General features: G+C 52.3%; 5 protein-coding genes across 5 annotated transcripts; 3 read left to right on the top strand and 2 right to left on the bottom strand.

The window, feature by feature from the left end:
- Positions 1–807: 807 nt before the first annotated feature.
- Positions 808–4,679, top strand: BDQ94DRAFT_179935 (uncharacterized protein). The gene is made up of 6 exons (XM_026773513.1): positions 808–1,040; positions 1,121–1,230; positions 1,293–1,681; positions 1,736–2,018; positions 2,087–3,119; positions 3,188–4,679. The coding sequence occupies exons 1-6, from the start codon at positions 997–999 to the stop codon at positions 4,242–4,244; spliced, it is 2,916 nt and encodes a 971-aa protein (XP_026625195.1). The 5' UTR covers positions 808–996; the 3' UTR covers positions 4,245–4,679.
- A 450-nt stretch (positions 4,680–5,129) lies between these two features.
- BDQ94DRAFT_50461 (coronin) lies at positions 5,130–7,838 on the bottom strand. The gene is made up of 9 exons (XM_026775927.1): positions 7,457–7,838; positions 7,376–7,404; positions 7,257–7,316; positions 7,049–7,191; positions 6,945–6,993; positions 6,767–6,870; positions 6,241–6,702; positions 5,483–6,191; positions 5,130–5,427 (listed from the first exon to the last, which is right to left on the bottom strand). Exons 1-9 carry the CDS (start codon positions 7,488–7,490, stop codon positions 5,230–5,232), a joined length of 1,788 nt encoding a protein of 595 aa, XP_026625194.1. The 5' UTR covers positions 7,491–7,838; the 3' UTR covers positions 5,130–5,229.
- Positions 7,839–8,072: 234 nt separating this feature from the next.
- BDQ94DRAFT_50457 (putative kinesin family protein (KlpA)) lies at positions 8,073–11,499 on the top strand. The gene is made up of 6 exons (XM_026775926.1): positions 8,073–8,283; positions 8,338–8,479; positions 8,534–8,866; positions 9,227–9,358; positions 9,415–10,979; positions 11,034–11,499. Exons 1-6 carry the CDS (start codon positions 8,266–8,268, stop codon positions 11,208–11,210), a joined length of 2,367 nt encoding a protein of 788 aa, XP_026625193.1. The 5' UTR covers positions 8,073–8,265; the 3' UTR covers positions 11,211–11,499.
- A 1,358-nt stretch (positions 11,500–12,857) lies between these two features.
- BDQ94DRAFT_50449 (phosphatase PAP2 family protein) lies at positions 12,858–14,569 on the top strand. Its single transcript, XM_026775925.1, has 2 exons — positions 12,858–13,292; positions 13,363–14,569. The coding sequence occupies exons 1-2, from the start codon at positions 13,183–13,185 to the stop codon at positions 14,333–14,335; spliced, it is 1,083 nt and encodes a 360-aa protein (XP_026625192.1). The 5' UTR covers positions 12,858–13,182; the 3' UTR covers positions 14,336–14,569.
- Positions 14,570–15,287: 718 nt separating this feature from the next.
- Positions 15,288–16,294, bottom strand: BDQ94DRAFT_171424 (DUF3431 domain-containing protein; the record flags this gene model as incomplete). Its single annotated transcript, XM_026771768.1, has 3 exons — positions 15,288–15,336; positions 15,385–15,990; positions 16,044–16,294. The coding sequence occupies 3 exons, from the start codon at positions 16,292–16,294 to the stop codon at positions 15,288–15,290; spliced, it is 906 nt and encodes a 301-aa protein (XP_026625191.1).
- Positions 16,295–16,740: the final 446 nt, after the last annotated feature.

Raw genomic sequence — 16,740 nt, 5'->3', positions numbered from 1 at the left:
CGGATTTCTCTGTGCTATTGCTATTTAATGGCAGTACTCCATCGGTGAGGGAGTAAATAACTTGATCTAATCTGAAAGCGCGTCGCTGGTTTCCCTTGGGCGGTACTTTGCATCCACTTGATTTGCCCGTCGGAGATGAGAGGCAGATCTGCCTCTCCCTGACAGTTACCCAGTAGGCAATTAGAGGTAGAGCTAGGGAATGTATCCTTTGCCAGAGTCGGTCTAGTGCTGACCCTTCCATAACCCAGCTTGGGTTCTGGAATCTGGAATCCTATCCTACAAAGTGGTCGCAAGGTAACTCGTCTGCCTTGAGTTCGTGGCGCGCAGCAGGGATGGACGATGGATGACAACCAGGGGTCCAGTCGCCGCAGTTGGCGGTGTGCCGTGCCGCCTTGAATATCCCTATGACTGGTCCTAAACCTTAGTTAATTAGTGGTCTGCAAATGACAAAGTCTCATCTGAAACTGCACGTTCTGGACGACGATGGTGAGGCTGGACCTCCGTAGTTAGTATGGTCAGCAAGTGTTGCGTAGGGAGAATCTCATCCACATCCGCATTCCTTCCAAGCGCCAGCACCAAGCGCCAGCAACCCCAGCGTAACGGAACGGGCAACCGAGCAGCAGACCAGATGATTGATGTCACCTTCCAGCCGAGATACAACACACCGAACGCAGGCGCTGGAGAAAGAGGAGCAGAAGGGCGGGGCGATGCGCCGGAAAGGCTCGGACAGGCGGTTCTTCCGCTCCGGCCCGCCTCCGGCCTCCAAATTTGGTCAAACAGGCACAGATTGTCCATCGCGACATTCACCCCGATTGTCGATTCACGGGCTTGCATTTCCGAGCGACGCCAGCAGGAATGGCTGCCACCTCCTATTGATGGCGAATTAGATCGCGTTCTTTGTCTTTGCCAGTGTGGCTGCCTACTATTCCCTTTTCTGCACGTTGACATCTTCCTTCTGGACTTATCTTTCCCTCCGGTCTAGCCTCGTCATCCCCGATGGCTGTCGCAGATCAGCCTTCGGGCTTGATGGACATCGCCAGGTAGGTCATATTTCAGCCTTGCGCTCTTTCGTCGTACATGTCTCTGGCCCGGGAACTAATCCGCCATCCAATCCAAACAGCTCTCTCACTCAAGATGAGATCCCGTTCAAGCTGCGATGCGCCATGTGCAATAAGCTTGCCGTGAACGCCTTCCGCTTACCGTGCTGCGACCAAGCGATCTGTGAACATTGTACGCATCTGTTGACGACTCCGTGTTATACTTCCGTTGCATTCTAACCAAGGACCCGACAGGTCAGGCTTCTCTCCCCGAGACTTGCCCCGTATGCGCGCATACCCCCATCTCGCCCGATCTGTGCAAGCCGAACAAAGCCCTCCGCACCACATTGAAGGCCTTTCTGCGTACCGAAGAGAAGAAGCGTGAAAAAGAGCGACAGTCCGCAACCCCTGCGACGCCCGCAACCACCAATGGTGCAACAACCGCGGATGGCACTCCTGCTCAACTGGAGACGCCTGCGGTGCCGAGCGCCGCCGAAGTTCCAGCCTCTGAAGAAATCCCTGCGCTTAGTGGGACTGTCGATGCACCACCGGCAGAAACAGCCAATCCAGCGGACACCGGAGATGTAAATGCGCAGAACACACCAGGTGTCAGTGACGAAGCACCTACAGAGACGCAGGTCCAAGTATGTCACCCAACACAAATTGCCTGCATCTAGGCTAATATTCCATTCGCGCAGGATGACCAGTCTGCAAGTGTCCCTGCTGACACGCAGAATGATGCCGGGGATGCGGAACAGGACGGATCTGGTGAAGGCAATGACGCCGATGAAGCCAAGACCGACCAAGTCAACGATGACGAGGCGTCCCAAGGTGCCGGAACGGGGACCATGCTGCCTAATGGTATGGGTTTCGGCATGGGCGCTGGGATGTTCCCTAACATGGCTTGGAACAACAACGGTGGTTTCAACCCTATGGCCCAATTCATGAACAATGGAATGTTCAACTTCCCTAACGCTATGGGTGAGTATCCACCCCGTCATCACCTGCCCCGAGGCGATACTGGACTGGCGGACTAACGTGCGCGCTAGGAATGCCTGGTATGGCGATGGACCCGATGGCCGCGAATCAGGGTATGTTTGGAGGCTACGGGATGAACATGAATGGCATGAACATGGGAATGAGTTTCGACGCGGGTCAGGGGATGTACGGGGGATGGGACGGCTCACAGAACAATATGTGGAATGGAGGCCAAGATAAATTCAATCCAAATGCTTTCGCAAATGGTATGGGTCCGCAGTTTGGGGGCCCTTCTGGATTTGGCGGTTATAATATGTCTCAACCCAACGGAGTTCTTGCTCAAATGCAGCCGCAGCAGTTTCCTAGCCAAGATTATCCCAATGGCTCTTATGCCGGTCATGGCCGAGGCGCGTTCCGTGGCCGTGGCCGGGGAGGGTTTGCCGGCGGTCGCGGTGGTTTTGGAGGGCATATGCAACCCAACCATCCTGCTAATGCTAACTATACAGACTTTCCAAACCATAATCCCCCTAGTGATGCTCAGGATGGCGTATCTGGGGACATGTCGGGAGAGCTCAGTACTGAAGCCATTAAGGAAGGTGCCGACGAGACTACCCCAAGCGGCGACGTGACTTCTGCTCAAGATGCTTCGACGGCAGATGCTGCTGCTGCTGCTGCTGCTCCCCCTGAAAACATGGGTGAGAACGGAGAACCCGATCCCATCAATAGAGACTCCACACAAGAGCTTCCAGGTCAGGAGGATAACCAGCTGCGTGGGATACCTACAATCGATAGTCTAGACCAAGTCCACGCCGCACAAGGCATGTCGGGTGGCCCGATGGGCATGCCTGGCCCCATGGGACCCGGCTTTGGCAGAGGTGGCTATATGCGCGGTCCTTTCCACGGTGCACGTCCTGGTGGCTTCAACGGACCCCCGTTTATGACTGGCCCTAACATGTATCCCGAGCCTCGTGGACAGGGTGTTGAAGGTGCTCCAGCAGCTCCCCGAGCGATGCGAGAGGGTCTTCCCAACACCAGCATTCTCCGGCAACGGAACTTCCCTGGACGGTCCTCGGCGACCCCCATGAGGCCTGAAGCCTCGCAAAGGTACGGATACTGTTCCAAATGCAACCAACCCATTACAGGCCCGTTTAATATTGATGTTCTCTTCTCAGTGTAACACCAACACCCGGACAAGAGGACCCGCGCCCACAGTCCGTCCCGAGATCAAAGTCGAGAGCTAGATCGGCATCAAGGTCACGATCTCCTCCATCTCGCTCCGATAGTCGTCGCCGGTATCGCGAACGTTCTCCGAGTGTCAACCGTGGTGCAGAGGAATCTGAGCATAGGCGAGATCGGCCAAGGAGACCTCGGCGGGAGGACAAGTACGAAGAGCCATCTACTGCAGGAGATGGTCATCGTATCCGATCCCCGTCTCTTGAATCCAAAAGGTCCACTCACCGCCGTGACAGAGAGCGGGATAGACGCAGCGGTCGCCGGTCGCATCGTTCGCATCGCCACCGTAGCTGGAGCCGCAGCCCGAGTCGCAACGGCGACTCTGCTGGACCCGATCATCTCGATTCCAAGGCCGAAGAAAAAGATTCTAGAAACAAGCCCAGCGATGCGGTAGACCGCAGTTACCGGTCCGGTAAGGATCGCTCAGGCCGTCGCGACGAGGACCGCGAGAGAGATCGAGACCGAGAGCGAGATAGAGACTCCCGTCGTCGGGACCGGGACCGGGATCGCGATCGTTATCGAGAGCGTGACAGGGATCGCGACCGCGACAGAGATCGAGAGAGAGAGCGCGATCGCGATCGTGACCGTGATCGAGACCGCCATCGAGATCGCGACAGGGAGCGTGATAGAGACCGCAAACGCTCTCGCCGCGACCGTTCTGAATCCCCCGTCAACAGTGAATACTCCTCTCGCCAGTCCCGCCGCGCCAGGCGGGACCGTGATGAGGACAAACCTTCAGCTGCATCTGCAGCAGAGCCAGAGAAAGACCCTCATACTCTGGAACGAGAGGCCCGGAATCGCGAGCGCATGCTGAAGGAGCAGCAACGTCGTGAGGCCATGCATGCAGACCGTGATGCTGGAAAGTCTTCTCGGAAGCGAGACAGCCGCGCCATGGCAGGTGGGCGTCGTTTTAGTTACAAGTACGAGGATGAAGAAAACGATGATGATCGGGCTGCGCGCGTCGAGAAGGAGCGTGAAGCAGGTCGATGGAAGTAATCACTCTCCTCCACACTCCTATTCTTTCCACAACTGTTCACCTCCCGTTTCCTCTTTCCCGCCTACCCGAACACACACAACATCTCTATATCCTACTCCCTACCATCACACCCTCCCTCAAGAGTACTTCCATACAAGTACCATTTACTGTTTACCCCCTATCACCCAAAGAGCTTAGAAAAAGAGAGTCCCTACGGATATCCTCCTAATCTAACACCAACAAAATTCTTCTAATTCAAGCGCTCCACCATCCAACATTTCCTACATTCTCGTGTCACAAATTCTTGATTTGGGGAGGAAAGAAGAAAGAAAGCCTCCAGAAATTGCATGGCGTGCATTCGTGGTCGTTGCGGGTGGATCGCATTACTATCTATACTTGAGTGTGCAGCTGCAGCTATTTTACAGCGTTGTAGATAAGAGTACACATACTACTAGTCAGTTGTCAGGTGAAGCCGTGGAGAATGTGAGATACTTAAAACTTCCTATTCGTGTCTTTAATAATCTGTTCTGTTGCTTGTCTGTGAGGCAGTGATACTAGTAGGCTAAAACTATATATCAAGCGGACAGAACGTGGTGGTATATTTCTTGTCTACTTACTACTTACTACCCCCACTAACCAATCAACCAGCCTTGGGAAAATTCCATTCTATCCAATTTCGCCTCGATCTCAAGGACTCTGCCATCGCTGAATTGACAACACATAACAATAAAAAGAGAGAGAGAGAGAGAGAGAGAGGACACTGGTATTCGTATTGACATTGACATTGCAATCATGCTGCAGGTCATCAAGAATATAATAACACACAACGATGACGGCTATAGACATAGAAGGGGAGAAAGAGGGGCAGGGCTTTTGGAGCGATAAAAAGGGGTTATTGTTAGGGATAATAATAGTGGGACAAGACAGACAAGACAGAGAGACGACTAAGGAAATTCAATACAGTACATTAAAGGATCCAAAGCTCTGGAGGCTGAAATCAGAAGGCTAGCCCAGCTTAGCCTTGAGGGACTCGATCTCGGCAGTCAGGCTCTGCATCTGCTGCGCTTGGGAGGCGATCGTCTTCGTCTGTTCGGCGATCAGGTCCTTGATTGCTCCGATCTCGCGCTGAACAGCGTCTGCTGCGACAGCAGCGCCGGTGGAGATGTCGGATGGTGCGGCAGCAGGGGTGATGACGGGGGAAGACTGAAGGCTTGTTAGTTGGGGAAGGGGTATTGCTCGACGATGTAGGATTGCTTACCTTAGCAGGGCTTGCTGCCTGGGTCTTGACCTCCTCTTCCTTCTGGTGCCATGGGCTGGTCTTGATGGAAGGAGATGAGGCTTCGGGAGAGCGTGCAGGACGCTCCACGGGCTTCTGCACCTCCTCAAAGCTCGAATCCTCCTCCACGGTCTCGGCCTCTTCATCGTCGGCAAACTTAGAGACCATGGCGGCCATCGAGGCACCCTGCTCCTTCATGGACGGGGCGGGCTTGGCCACCGGCGTCGGCTCGGGGGCGGGCTCGGGGGCCTTCTTCACGGGACTGGGCTCAGCGGCCTTGGGAGCCGGCGCCGCCTCGGGTTCGGAGGCACCCATGGTGGAAGTGGGGGCGTCCTGCACTCCGGTGACCTCCTTCAGACCCTCACCCTCGTAAAGGTTGGCCATGGAAATCTTGGGCGGGATGGCCTCCTTGCCTGCAAGCCACTCAGAGGGGCCCATAGCAGGCTTCAGACCAGTTGTAGGAGGGTAAATATCGTCCTGGAAGGTCTCCGCACGGCGGGGCACGATGAAAGAAATAGGTTCAATGTAGCTGTCGTTAACGGTCTTGAAGGCACGAGCGACTTCGTTGTCGTGAGTGTTGACTCCACGCTTGGGCATGAAAGCGATACCACGCTGGGGATCGGCAGACTTATATTCGGCAAGGTATTCGAATTTGTCGTTCTCGAGTTCGAAGTAGCGGATGTTACCATCACTAAAAATTGTCAGCCACGGCCAATACCTGGTTATCTCCGTAAACTTACCCTCTTCCAGCAAGGTACAGACACTGAGTGCCCTCATCCCAGAAAGGCATGCATACGCCGGAGATCGAGTCAAGGGTCTTGAATCCGTTGATGGGCTCCCGAGGAGCGCGGATATCCCACAGAGCCAGCTGACGGTCACTCATCTTCGAGAAACCGGTGGTTGCGATCCTGTCATGCTCACCAAGCCAGACCGAACGGCTGTTCTTGGCACCAGAGTGTCCTTGTGTCTCATGCGCGGGGCGTTCCTGACGCACATCCCAAATGCGCAGCTTCTTGTCTCGCGAGGTCGTAACCAAGAGGGAGCCGTTCGCGCTCCAGGACTGTGATTGTACAATGTCGCCCAGGTTCAGAGTCAGCTTCGGAGCGCCCGCTTCGATATCCCAGATCTTGACGGTATAATCGCCGGAGGCCGTAGCCAGGATGTTTTCGGCGGCGGGGTTGAAAAGAACGTGGCCTATCTTCCTGTGATGGCATCAGAATGCGTTCGCGAAACACGACCGTTAAAGTGGTATAAAAGTTCACTCACTTCGGATGACCAGAAAGCTTGCCAACGGGTGCAACATCTTGGATCTCATCGGGATCAAGATCAGGGCGAAGAGTGAAATTCTCCGGCACACGCCAAAGGAAGACCTATTATGCGATCAATTAGTACCAATGGACAGAGGCCCTGCAGTGGTCTGCGAATGCGATAAGAGAGATCATACCTTGCCGTCATCAGATCCAGATGCAATCAGGTCGTCGTTGAAAGGGTTCCTACTTATGTTGGTCGTGTGCTACGATCAGGGTGTTCACAACAGCCACTGCTCACCAGTCGGTATCGAGGACCACGGCAGTGTGACCCCGGAAAAGAGGTATTCTCTCAGGCAGCTTCCCGCGCTCCTCCAGAGGAATAACAGCAAATGCACCTCCACCACCAGCTTCCCAGTTTACGGAGAGGTATTTGGGGTTGGCCTGGTTGTAGTGTCAGACGGACCTGGCAGGTGGTGGATTAGGGGCGGCGGCAACAACGGACGAACCTTGACGAGGTTGGTATCCCAGGCGTTCTTGGAAATACGAAGATTGTCATAGCATTGCTCCTGCGATGAGTGTGAGATAATGTCGACTCTGAGAAGGGCCCAGGGGGTTCGCAGCGCACCTTTCTCGTCGGCCGTCCGAAGACGTGTCCTACTACCTGTCAGATTGCGGGCAGCCTGTGGGGAGGGGAAGAAGATCTCACGGTATTTCGAGGAACGCACGAATCGACCAGACATGATGCTGGTAGTTAAGAGAGTCACAGGGGGAAAGAAATGGCACAAAAACAAATAACAATGAAAGAAATGGAAGCAATTGGGAGAGATAAAAGGGTCTCAATGACCTTGAATGGGGGGAACGGGGAAAGCTTGTCGGTCTGAAAGCAGCCGCCGTTACGGAGCCAGTCAGGGAGAGAGAAGTGGAAGTGGGAAGTGGACACACCCGCGTGCGGGCCAGAGATGAACAAGTGTGGCTCAGCAGGAGAAGGTGTGGAAGATAAGGAAATACTGAGAAACAGAGAGCGACGGAGTTGATAATGAAGTTGCTGTAAGCGCAATCCCACAATTTGCAGTACAACCTGTTCTATCCCAGCGATACTCTGCCCAAAAATCAACCAGCGAAGTTCGTCGCAAACCAAGCAAACCAAGGATGGTATTGTGGTATTCATGACCAGCATTACGCCTAGCCCGATGGGGCAATAGCGCACCCCGCCGGGCCGGGCTGAGTCAGCCAAGTTTGTTTACCGCCCGCCGTCACTCCAGAAACGCCCACCAAAGCTGGCCGGCAATCGAACCGTCGTGATAAACTCACCTGCGCTGCCTCGACCTGCACCAAACGACTCGCTGACGGCCCGACTTGCGATGCAGTCCTGCCCCTAACAGGTCGCAGCCTGATTTGGATTTGATTGTCTGTGCTTTTGTATTTCACTTACGCGCGCTTTTCTTCCCATTGTACTCTCCTGAACCCACCGATATTCGAATTGTCAGGGGTCGCGTTGACCCGCTTGTGGAAGCCATGGAGAACGACCATATGGTGAATTCCATTATCCGCGCTTGACGGGTGATGAGTGCTGATACAAAATGGCAGATGCAGTCCAGATCGTCCGCCCGTTCACGAATTCCCACTGGTCTAAGAGAGATGAATCCGGCCTCGACAAATGCCCGCTCCGGTCTTTTGCAACCCGGTACCATTGCGGGAGCCGTAACCAGCAAGTCTACGAGCCTGTCGCGTATGTGTCAGGAGCTGTGGAAGCGGAGCAGCGAACAGAAGCTGACAGTCACAGAACCCTCTCGTCCCAGAAGTACCACGCAAGCACCCGAGGTTGGCAGAGCCGGAGCCGGAGCAGCATCGTCGCGCGTCAACAGCACTACAAGAGTTCACACTCGCGCTAATTCGCACTCATCCTCCACCTTGACCAGATCAGCCACCACATCCACGCGATCGAAAGGAACCATTTCCGGGGTTCCCCACGCTCGACCGCACACCAGCATGTCTCGCTCACACTCCGTCGCCAGCTCCCGAAGACCGAACGGCCATGGCATCCCTCGCCCCGCGACATCTCTGGATACGCATGATGAGGAGGACTCCGCCGCTACTGTACTTGGTAAACGAAAGGGTAGGCCCACCCCTTGCTTTGTTCGTTCTGCTGCAATTTTTCGCGCCCCATGCAATATGTCAAGCAATCGTGCTTTGCGGAAGTCGTCCAATACCAGTCCTGCGACTTTATTGTGCACTTCCCTGAAAGAGTTGGACCTGGAGCCCTCCCCCAATGACACATTGGATTCTGCCCCCTTGCCGTCACATGGTGCGCCAACTGGATCATTATCTTCGAGGATCACGGCCGTGACTACCCCAGTCAAGCCTGCGCCAAATAAGATTCTGTCTCCTAAAAAGCACTCTGCTAGGAAAAAGCCACCCCCTTTGCCGCAATTCCTTACCAAAGATTCAGCGATTGAGACGTTTAACTCTTCTACAGGTGCCGAGTGGGATCAAGAAAGCCGCGAAAAGACAATGGAAGATCTCATGAATACTTTTGTCACGAAAATGAGCCAGGCTGGGCAGGAAAGTACCGGCATGAAGGAAGCGCTTGACTTGTATAAATCCAGAGGTAAGCCAATTGTCGACAAGCACGATTCGACATCTTTGAAACTGAGTATTTTACAGTTAGCGAGCTGGAGGCTTCCCGAAAGGAGATCACCGATATGAACCTAACACTTCGCGTTGAGATGGAATCACTCAAGGTCCGTCTAGGAGCGTCCGAGGATGCCCTGAAGGATGCGCAGAGAGAGCATGAGATGGAGATCGACGAAATTGGCTCTCGTCAGCGCAGGGAACTAGAGTCCGTGCGGTTCGATGGTAGAAGGGAGTTGGAATCATTGGCCTCGCAACATCAAGAGGAGATCCGCGAACTAAAGCGACGGTTCGAGCATGAATTGGAAGACGAAAGAGCTGCTCGGCTTCGGGAGATCAGTCAGATGACATCACAGACGGCCATTGACACGCAAAAGTCAAACATGGAGCTTGACAAGAAAGAACGGGAAATCGCGACGCTTCGCGATGATATGCAAGCTCTGCGGGCGGAACTTGAACGTGAGCGCAAGAGCAACCGGGATCTTCGCCAGAACCTGGACACAGCCAGTTCCAACAGTGTGACGTTGGAATCTTCTGTTCGCGCGCTCAAGGCAAGAATCGAATTCCTCGAATCTGGACGAGAGGAGCAATCTCAGGCCTTTGAGCGCTTGAACCAGCAGATGATGGATGCGTTGGCCGAAACTAACGCTACGAAGGACAAGCTGAGGAAGGAAGAGACCCTAAGAAGGAAACTTCACAATCAGGTGCAAGAACTCAAAGGCAACATTCGCGTCTTCTGCCGTGTTCGCCCATCGCTGCCTTCTGATCCTGCCACTGGCTCGGCTCAGATAGAGTATCCCGACGAGGCGGAGGACAGCAAGGAGATTGCCGTGCTGGGCCCAGAAGAGAAGAGCAGCCTCGGTACAATCACAAGAAAGAACAGCAACTTCTCATTCGATCGTGTTTTCGGACCGTCAACGCAGAATGCCGAAGTCTTCGATGAGATCAGCCAGCTAGTCCAAAGCGCCCTGGACGGATACAACGTGTGCATTTTCTGTTACGGTCAGACTGGTAGTGGAAAGACGTATACGATGTCTTCGCTCGACGGTATGATTCCTCGTGCAGTGCACCAGATCTATGAGACAGCCACGGGCCTGGAAGAGAAGGGCTGGCGGTACACTATGGAGGGCAACTTCGTTGAAGTGTACAACGAGAATCTGAACGACCTCCTTGGTAACCCTGAAGAGTTGGACAAGAAGAAGCTGGAAATCCGCCACGACATGCAAAGAGGAAAGACGATCATCACGGATGTCACTACTGTCCGGTTGGAGTCTCCTGAGATGGTTGAGACAATCCTAAAGCGGGCCGCCTCCAACCGCTCTGTGGCAGCTACCAAGGCCAACGAGCGATCCTCCCGGTCTCACTCGGTCTTCATTCTCAAGTTGATCGGTGAGAATGACATTACTGGCGAACGCAGCGAAGGAACCCTCAACTTGGTTGACTTGGCCGGTAGTGAACGTCTGAGCCACAGTGGTGCAACTGGCGAACGTTTGAAAGAGACGCAAAACATTAACCGCAGCTTGAGCTGTCTGGGTGATGTTATCGCTGCCCTTGGACAGGGCAAGGAGGGCGGACACATTCCCTACAGGAACAGCAAGGTTCGTATTGTTCGACCCAACCATTTGGCCGCGCAATGACTGACTTGTATGCAGCTTACATATCTCCTCCAATTCTCACTGGGAGGTAACTCCAAGACCCTCATGTTTGTCATGGTCAGCCCGCTGCAGGCACATTTGGCGGAGACGTTGACCAGTCTCAAATTTGCGACCAAGGTACATAATACGCATATTGGGACGGCCAAACGGCAAGCGCGCGTTCGTGATTCTTAATCTATGATACCTTTTGATTTTCTGTTCTGGGTGGCCTTTATGATCCAGGCCTTGGCAGGGGTGTTTGGGAGTTACTTTTCCTCTCTTGGGAGTGAGATATCAACCTGTTTTGTTTATACCTGTGGATATTGTTGGCTTGATATGATGCCGATTCTCTTTTGTCAGCAGTTGAATCCGTTCGGATACATGTGAATGGATTGCGTACATACATTTCTTATATGCTGTTGTTGGTCACTAGTTTAAGTCCTCCTAAGAACAGTCTGAATTGAAGCAGACCTCGTCTATCTCCAAGTTACCCTCTCCTACTAGTGAGCATATGTGCCCCAAAGATCAAAATATTCCTGCAGTTTCATACTACTTACTATCTAGCTCCTCCCTACCAAAGATCATATATGAGGTAGAAGGCAACTCAAGGGAAACCCGCATACTATATAAACCCCACCAGTCGCAGAACATTATAACTAGTTCCACCACATCTCATCTCCTCTTCTAACTAGCGCAACCTCATCTCGCCCCTCACGGATGCAGGCAGGCAGGCTACTAAGTCTACCTCTACGACCTTCTCGGCTACGGATATTCCCAACGACCCTGGGACCCATCCATCGACCCATTCGCCTCAATGCAAATGCCGTGAAGAGTGTCTTTCGAAAAGAGAATCGGGGTTGGGAGTTGTGCACGTCATCGTGCTCGATATTTGCGGGGCTATTGTGCAACCGGCTGCAATTTGCGGCTTCGGGGATGGTGGTTCTTCTAGGGTTGTTGTGCTGTCGTTGGCGCTGGTTGGGGTAGAAAGGTATCACGGTAGGAATATCGGAGGGGGTGGGAGGTAGCTGAGAGATTGGAGATGGGGTATTTCGTTCGAAATCTGTTTCTATTCAAGGAAGGTCGTTGGATGCTGTTGCTCGGGAGCCGGAGAGGATGGTTGTAGAGGGCGTTTCGGATAATTGTGTGTTTATGGGCGTTTTAGATCTTGTTGGACTGGGGACTTTTCTTCAGTAGTGGGTTAGACGTTTATGTAGAGCATCGTGTCAGATATTAGGGATAGGCTTGGGGATGTTCCCGTTGTGTTGGTTTGGGTTGGAGGGGCAGTATAACTTGCAGAAGAGGTTTCAAGAGTTGAAGCTAGAGGCTTTGATTAATGTGAATGTGGGATAGACTAGAGAGGGTTGCGAGGATTGTACTGAAGGATTTTATTGGATGACAATTAGCATAAATGTAGAACACATGGTGTCTTTGTCCGGATGTGGTGATGGTGGAGGTTGGTTCCTGGGATGAGAAGAGTTCGAAGCAAAGAATGGGTTCACTTATGCCCCGGACCAGACACTGCCAATGTCTGGCGATCTTGACCAAGGTGAAAGACCTTGTGTATGCCATCATCGATGCAGTGGTTCTGTTTCGGCTATCTCTTGACGAAGCTGAGAGAGATAACTATGTTCAGATACTCTGGTCGATGACTATCACTCGACTACAATATGTTGAAGCTTGATGTATGTCCTTCATTATTCTCTCTTGCTGTTATAAGACTCCCATGGCTCTGTGAACGGTAGAGTGCGTGTAACAAAGTTCCGCTAAGACTCGCTCCCGGAGCTTATTTCTACAAACTCTCCTACAATGTTGTATTACATGGCTCAGCCACGTTAGGCAGAAGCTTTCAGATGTATACTTTGACTATTGCTTAGCTCAATGCTTGCAGTGTTGAAATGACAATCATGCCTCTTATGGTCGGGACTAGGCTGTACCACTCGGCTATTTATGGCATCCATCACAGCTACCAGACTTGGGATCGTAAAAACGGGTCCAACAATCCCGTGCTAATTTCAGGGACTGACAATGGATGGATTTCTTTGACATCTGTGGCGGGCATGACCCACAGTTATAAGTAGAGATTCCCACGGCAAACACAGCATTACTAGAATCACTGGGAAATACTGGGAATCACCCTACCGCATCTCCCTACTCGAGACTCACCACCATGGCATCAGCAACACAAGCTGATGCAGACTACGACATGCTATCCACTCAGCCCAGACGGACTTCGAAGCGTGTGATAGCCTCATACCTGCTCGATTGGGCATTCATCATGTTCGAACAACCCTACCACATTCCCATCATTTTCATAAACTCACCACTAACACACCCTCACACAAACCAGTATCCTCGTGGTCACAGGTGGAATCCTCTACAAAATCACCGGCTCCGAACACGTGTTCTCCCTCGACGATGCGAACATCTCCTACCCCCTCAAATCCGATACCGTCTCCATCACAACCGTCGGAATCGTCTGCTGCGTCGTTCCCGCCCTCCTCATCGCAGCCATCTGCCTCCTCACTCCCCTCCCCTGGCATCGTCGCCTCTGGGAATGGCACGCCGGATGGCTAGGCCTAGCCCTGAGTCTAGCGGGTGCATTCTTCCTCACCTCTGGCCTGAAAGACGTAGTGGGTAAACCACGACCGGATCTCCTGGCCCGCTGCCAACCCGATTTAACCAATCTCACCACCTACGCTGTGGGTGGACTGGGTCTCCAGCGCACAGAGTCACCGGTTATGGTCACATCGGCTATTTGCCAGAACCCCGACGCGACTGTCATCAAAGCCGGGTTCGCTGCTTTTCCGTCCGGTCATTCTTCCTTCTCATGGGCAGGTCTGCTTTATCTGTCGCTATGGATGGGTGCGAAGTTTGCGGTGTCTGTTCCTGTCCGCTCTACAGCTCTGAGCGCTGCGGGAAGAGATAAGAAGACAGACTCGTCATTCAGCAGGGCGTCGGCGATAGCAGCTCCGCCGTTGTATCTTCTTGTGCTTATTGCCATTCCTGTTGGTGGTGCGTTATATATCTGTGCGTCGCGGTATATGGACTACATGCACGCTGGGTGGGATATCCTGGGAGGCAGTTTGATTGGGATTGTGTTTGCTATATTAGGGTTTATGTGGTATCATGCTCCTGCAGGATTGGCATATGGTGGATGGGCTTGGGGGTCAAGACAGAGCGATGGAGCATTTGGGGCTGGCTTTGGAGATGGTTTATGTGCTGGTAGTGGGAGTAGGAATAAGGAAGGTAGTAGAGATGGGTATCAAGATTTGGAGCTTGGTGCTATGCATGCCTCGCAAGGAGTGATACGGGATGCCTAGCCCGTATTTAGGATGATTCATTTGGTTTATCTATGTATTTCTGTTCTTTTCACTTCACTGTATGTAGTTCTGGCCTTATTCATACAAACGGTGAACGGGTGACGCGGCTCCAAAGATAGAGTGGATTCATCCAGAACCACCAAATCGCCTAAATGTCCCAGAACAAGCGTCGCTACTCCATTTCCACGGAGAACCGAAGTAACTAACTAAACGAGTTAACTAAACCAACAAGGCAACCTGTCTCGAGAGCACCTCAACTCAGGGACGGGCTTAGTGAGACCCACCCGCAGATCTTACCGAGGAGATAACTAAATTTGTGTGCCGTGGGCCCGGACCCATGGAAAATCTCCCTGAACCACAATACTCTATCCCCGGTTTCGTGCAATGAGAGTGTTAGCATATGGCACGTGGACAAAAAAAGGCCCCATCGCAATATACCAAGTACTTTTTTCAACAAGATTCTGATGGGGGGATACCCGAGGTATTTGATTGATCTTGGTCGTGTTTCAAGGAACTTCATACAGGTGGCCGTGGTACTTTGGGGGTGGAATTAGTTCGGGCGTCCGAACTTCCGAATCCTTTGGGAAGGATGGATGGGTTGGGGCTTGCAGGTGGTGGTGGTGATGCAACGAAGCCGTGCATGAAAAGATGGAAGGGGTGGAGGGTACACCATAAATATGAGAAAACTGTGGCTCATGAATGATGATGTTTAATTGCTTGGGGTGGTTAGAATCCTTGCTATTACTGTCTGGGGGTGCGTACCAAAATCGGTTCTAGTAGGTTGTGGTTCTCTGCTTGAAGTGATATGCTGGAAAGCGCACATACACACCATATAGATGAACGCCAGTTCTAGTATGAGTACGATGGGGCTAATAGAAAGGACGAGAGCAGCAAGAGCATTCTAATCTATTCATAACACGCTTATTACAAACAATGCTTAACGCGTAATCATTCAACATAGCCCGTACACCTGGCAATAACAGACTTCCTCATCCGGGCAACTAAGCCGAGGTCAGCATCACTCTACTGTCAGCAAACGTCTAACTCACTAGACAGATTCTTTGCCAAAGATGATATGCCACAGATACTCCATAACCCTTCCGCTGTGGGCATCATCCAACGGCGTATCAATCACCCACTGCCGGATCTTAATATAATCCTCACGTGGTCTCTGAAGCACCTGCTCCCGAGATACTGCAAACTGCGCACAACATGCTGCCGCAACCGTGTCGGGGATTTCAATGGCGCGCTTTTCACTTCCAAGCGCGATATCAGTCCGATTGCGCGGCGGTGTGCTGGTGCCTTCGAATATCTCTGTGAAGATATCACGGGTTACATGGTGGTAGATGGCCTTGCAGCCTGGGTTTAGGTTACACCGTAGATTGACATAGCCATTCTGCTGCACAAAGTCCAGTTGTAAGGCTCTTATAGACCACGCATTATCATGCAAAGGCGCATCAACATGCCATGCTCGGAGAAAGCCTGAGCGATGCGAATGGACAAAGGCCATGGTAGAAGGGAGCCTATCATAGTGCTCTATAATGTATGTTAGGTAAGCCATAGATTCATGGCCCTTGTTAAGGGGTGTTGTGAGTTGTCGCCCATCCGCTGCAACTTCTCGCGATGGGTTGACGATGTAGATAGCTCGTTGCCAGCTTCGTATGGTTAGTGTACAGTCTATAGTGATGGTGAGTTTCATACTACCTACTCAGGTAGTTCTTGCTCAATCCAGTTTGTCTTTTCATTCTGCAGCTTCGCAGCCACAATTACCTTGTCGCCCGTCCGGACTGGAGGAGAAGGTATCCTCTCTAGATCAGCCCGATCGAGTATGAACCAATCAAATATGTACTCTTGCGCGCGATACTGATCGCACAGATCTTCGAGGTGGCTGGCCAGCAGCGTCAATGGGATGAGGAATAATAAACAAATACATAGTTGAAAGCGCGATGGCCTTCTCATGGTGAGTGGCAGGTAACAACCAGGGACAGTGATATCGCAGCAAGTTCACACTCTCTCCATATGTAGGATTGTCACGCACTTCTTAATGTCATCTGTAATATGGCAGGTTATGGGTTAGGTGTCTTAATCTGGTGTTGATGAAACAGTTACATACCTTAGGTCCGCAGCATACCTGCATTGCGGTGGGTTTGGAATGCGCGGAAATGGCATCTCAGTGCCACTGGTTGGACCACACAATTGAATTATCATTTGGTATGCCCCCAGAACTATTGAGTATACAAGGTTTTCTCGGAACATTCTACTGCGAGTCGTCAAATTCAGGGTTGACTACTGGTGCCGGGGAGGCAAGTGGCCGCGTCAGCCGATGTTTACCCATGCATCCAAGCGCAATAGGGACTCATTTTGGCCCACTTGTATTGTACCACCAAGACACTACAAAGGCTTAG

The sequence above is a fragment of the Aspergillus welwitschiae genome (genome assembly GCF_003344945.1).
Source record: "Aspergillus welwitschiae strain CBS 139.54b unplaced genomic scaffold BDQ94scaffold_20, whole genome shotgun sequence".
In the NCBI taxonomy this organism is placed as follows: Eukaryota; Fungi; Ascomycota; class Eurotiomycetes; order Eurotiales; family Aspergillaceae; genus Aspergillus; species Aspergillus welwitschiae.
The sequence above is the reverse complement of the archived record's forward strand: the minus strand, read 5'-3'. Positions and strand labels throughout refer to the sequence as shown.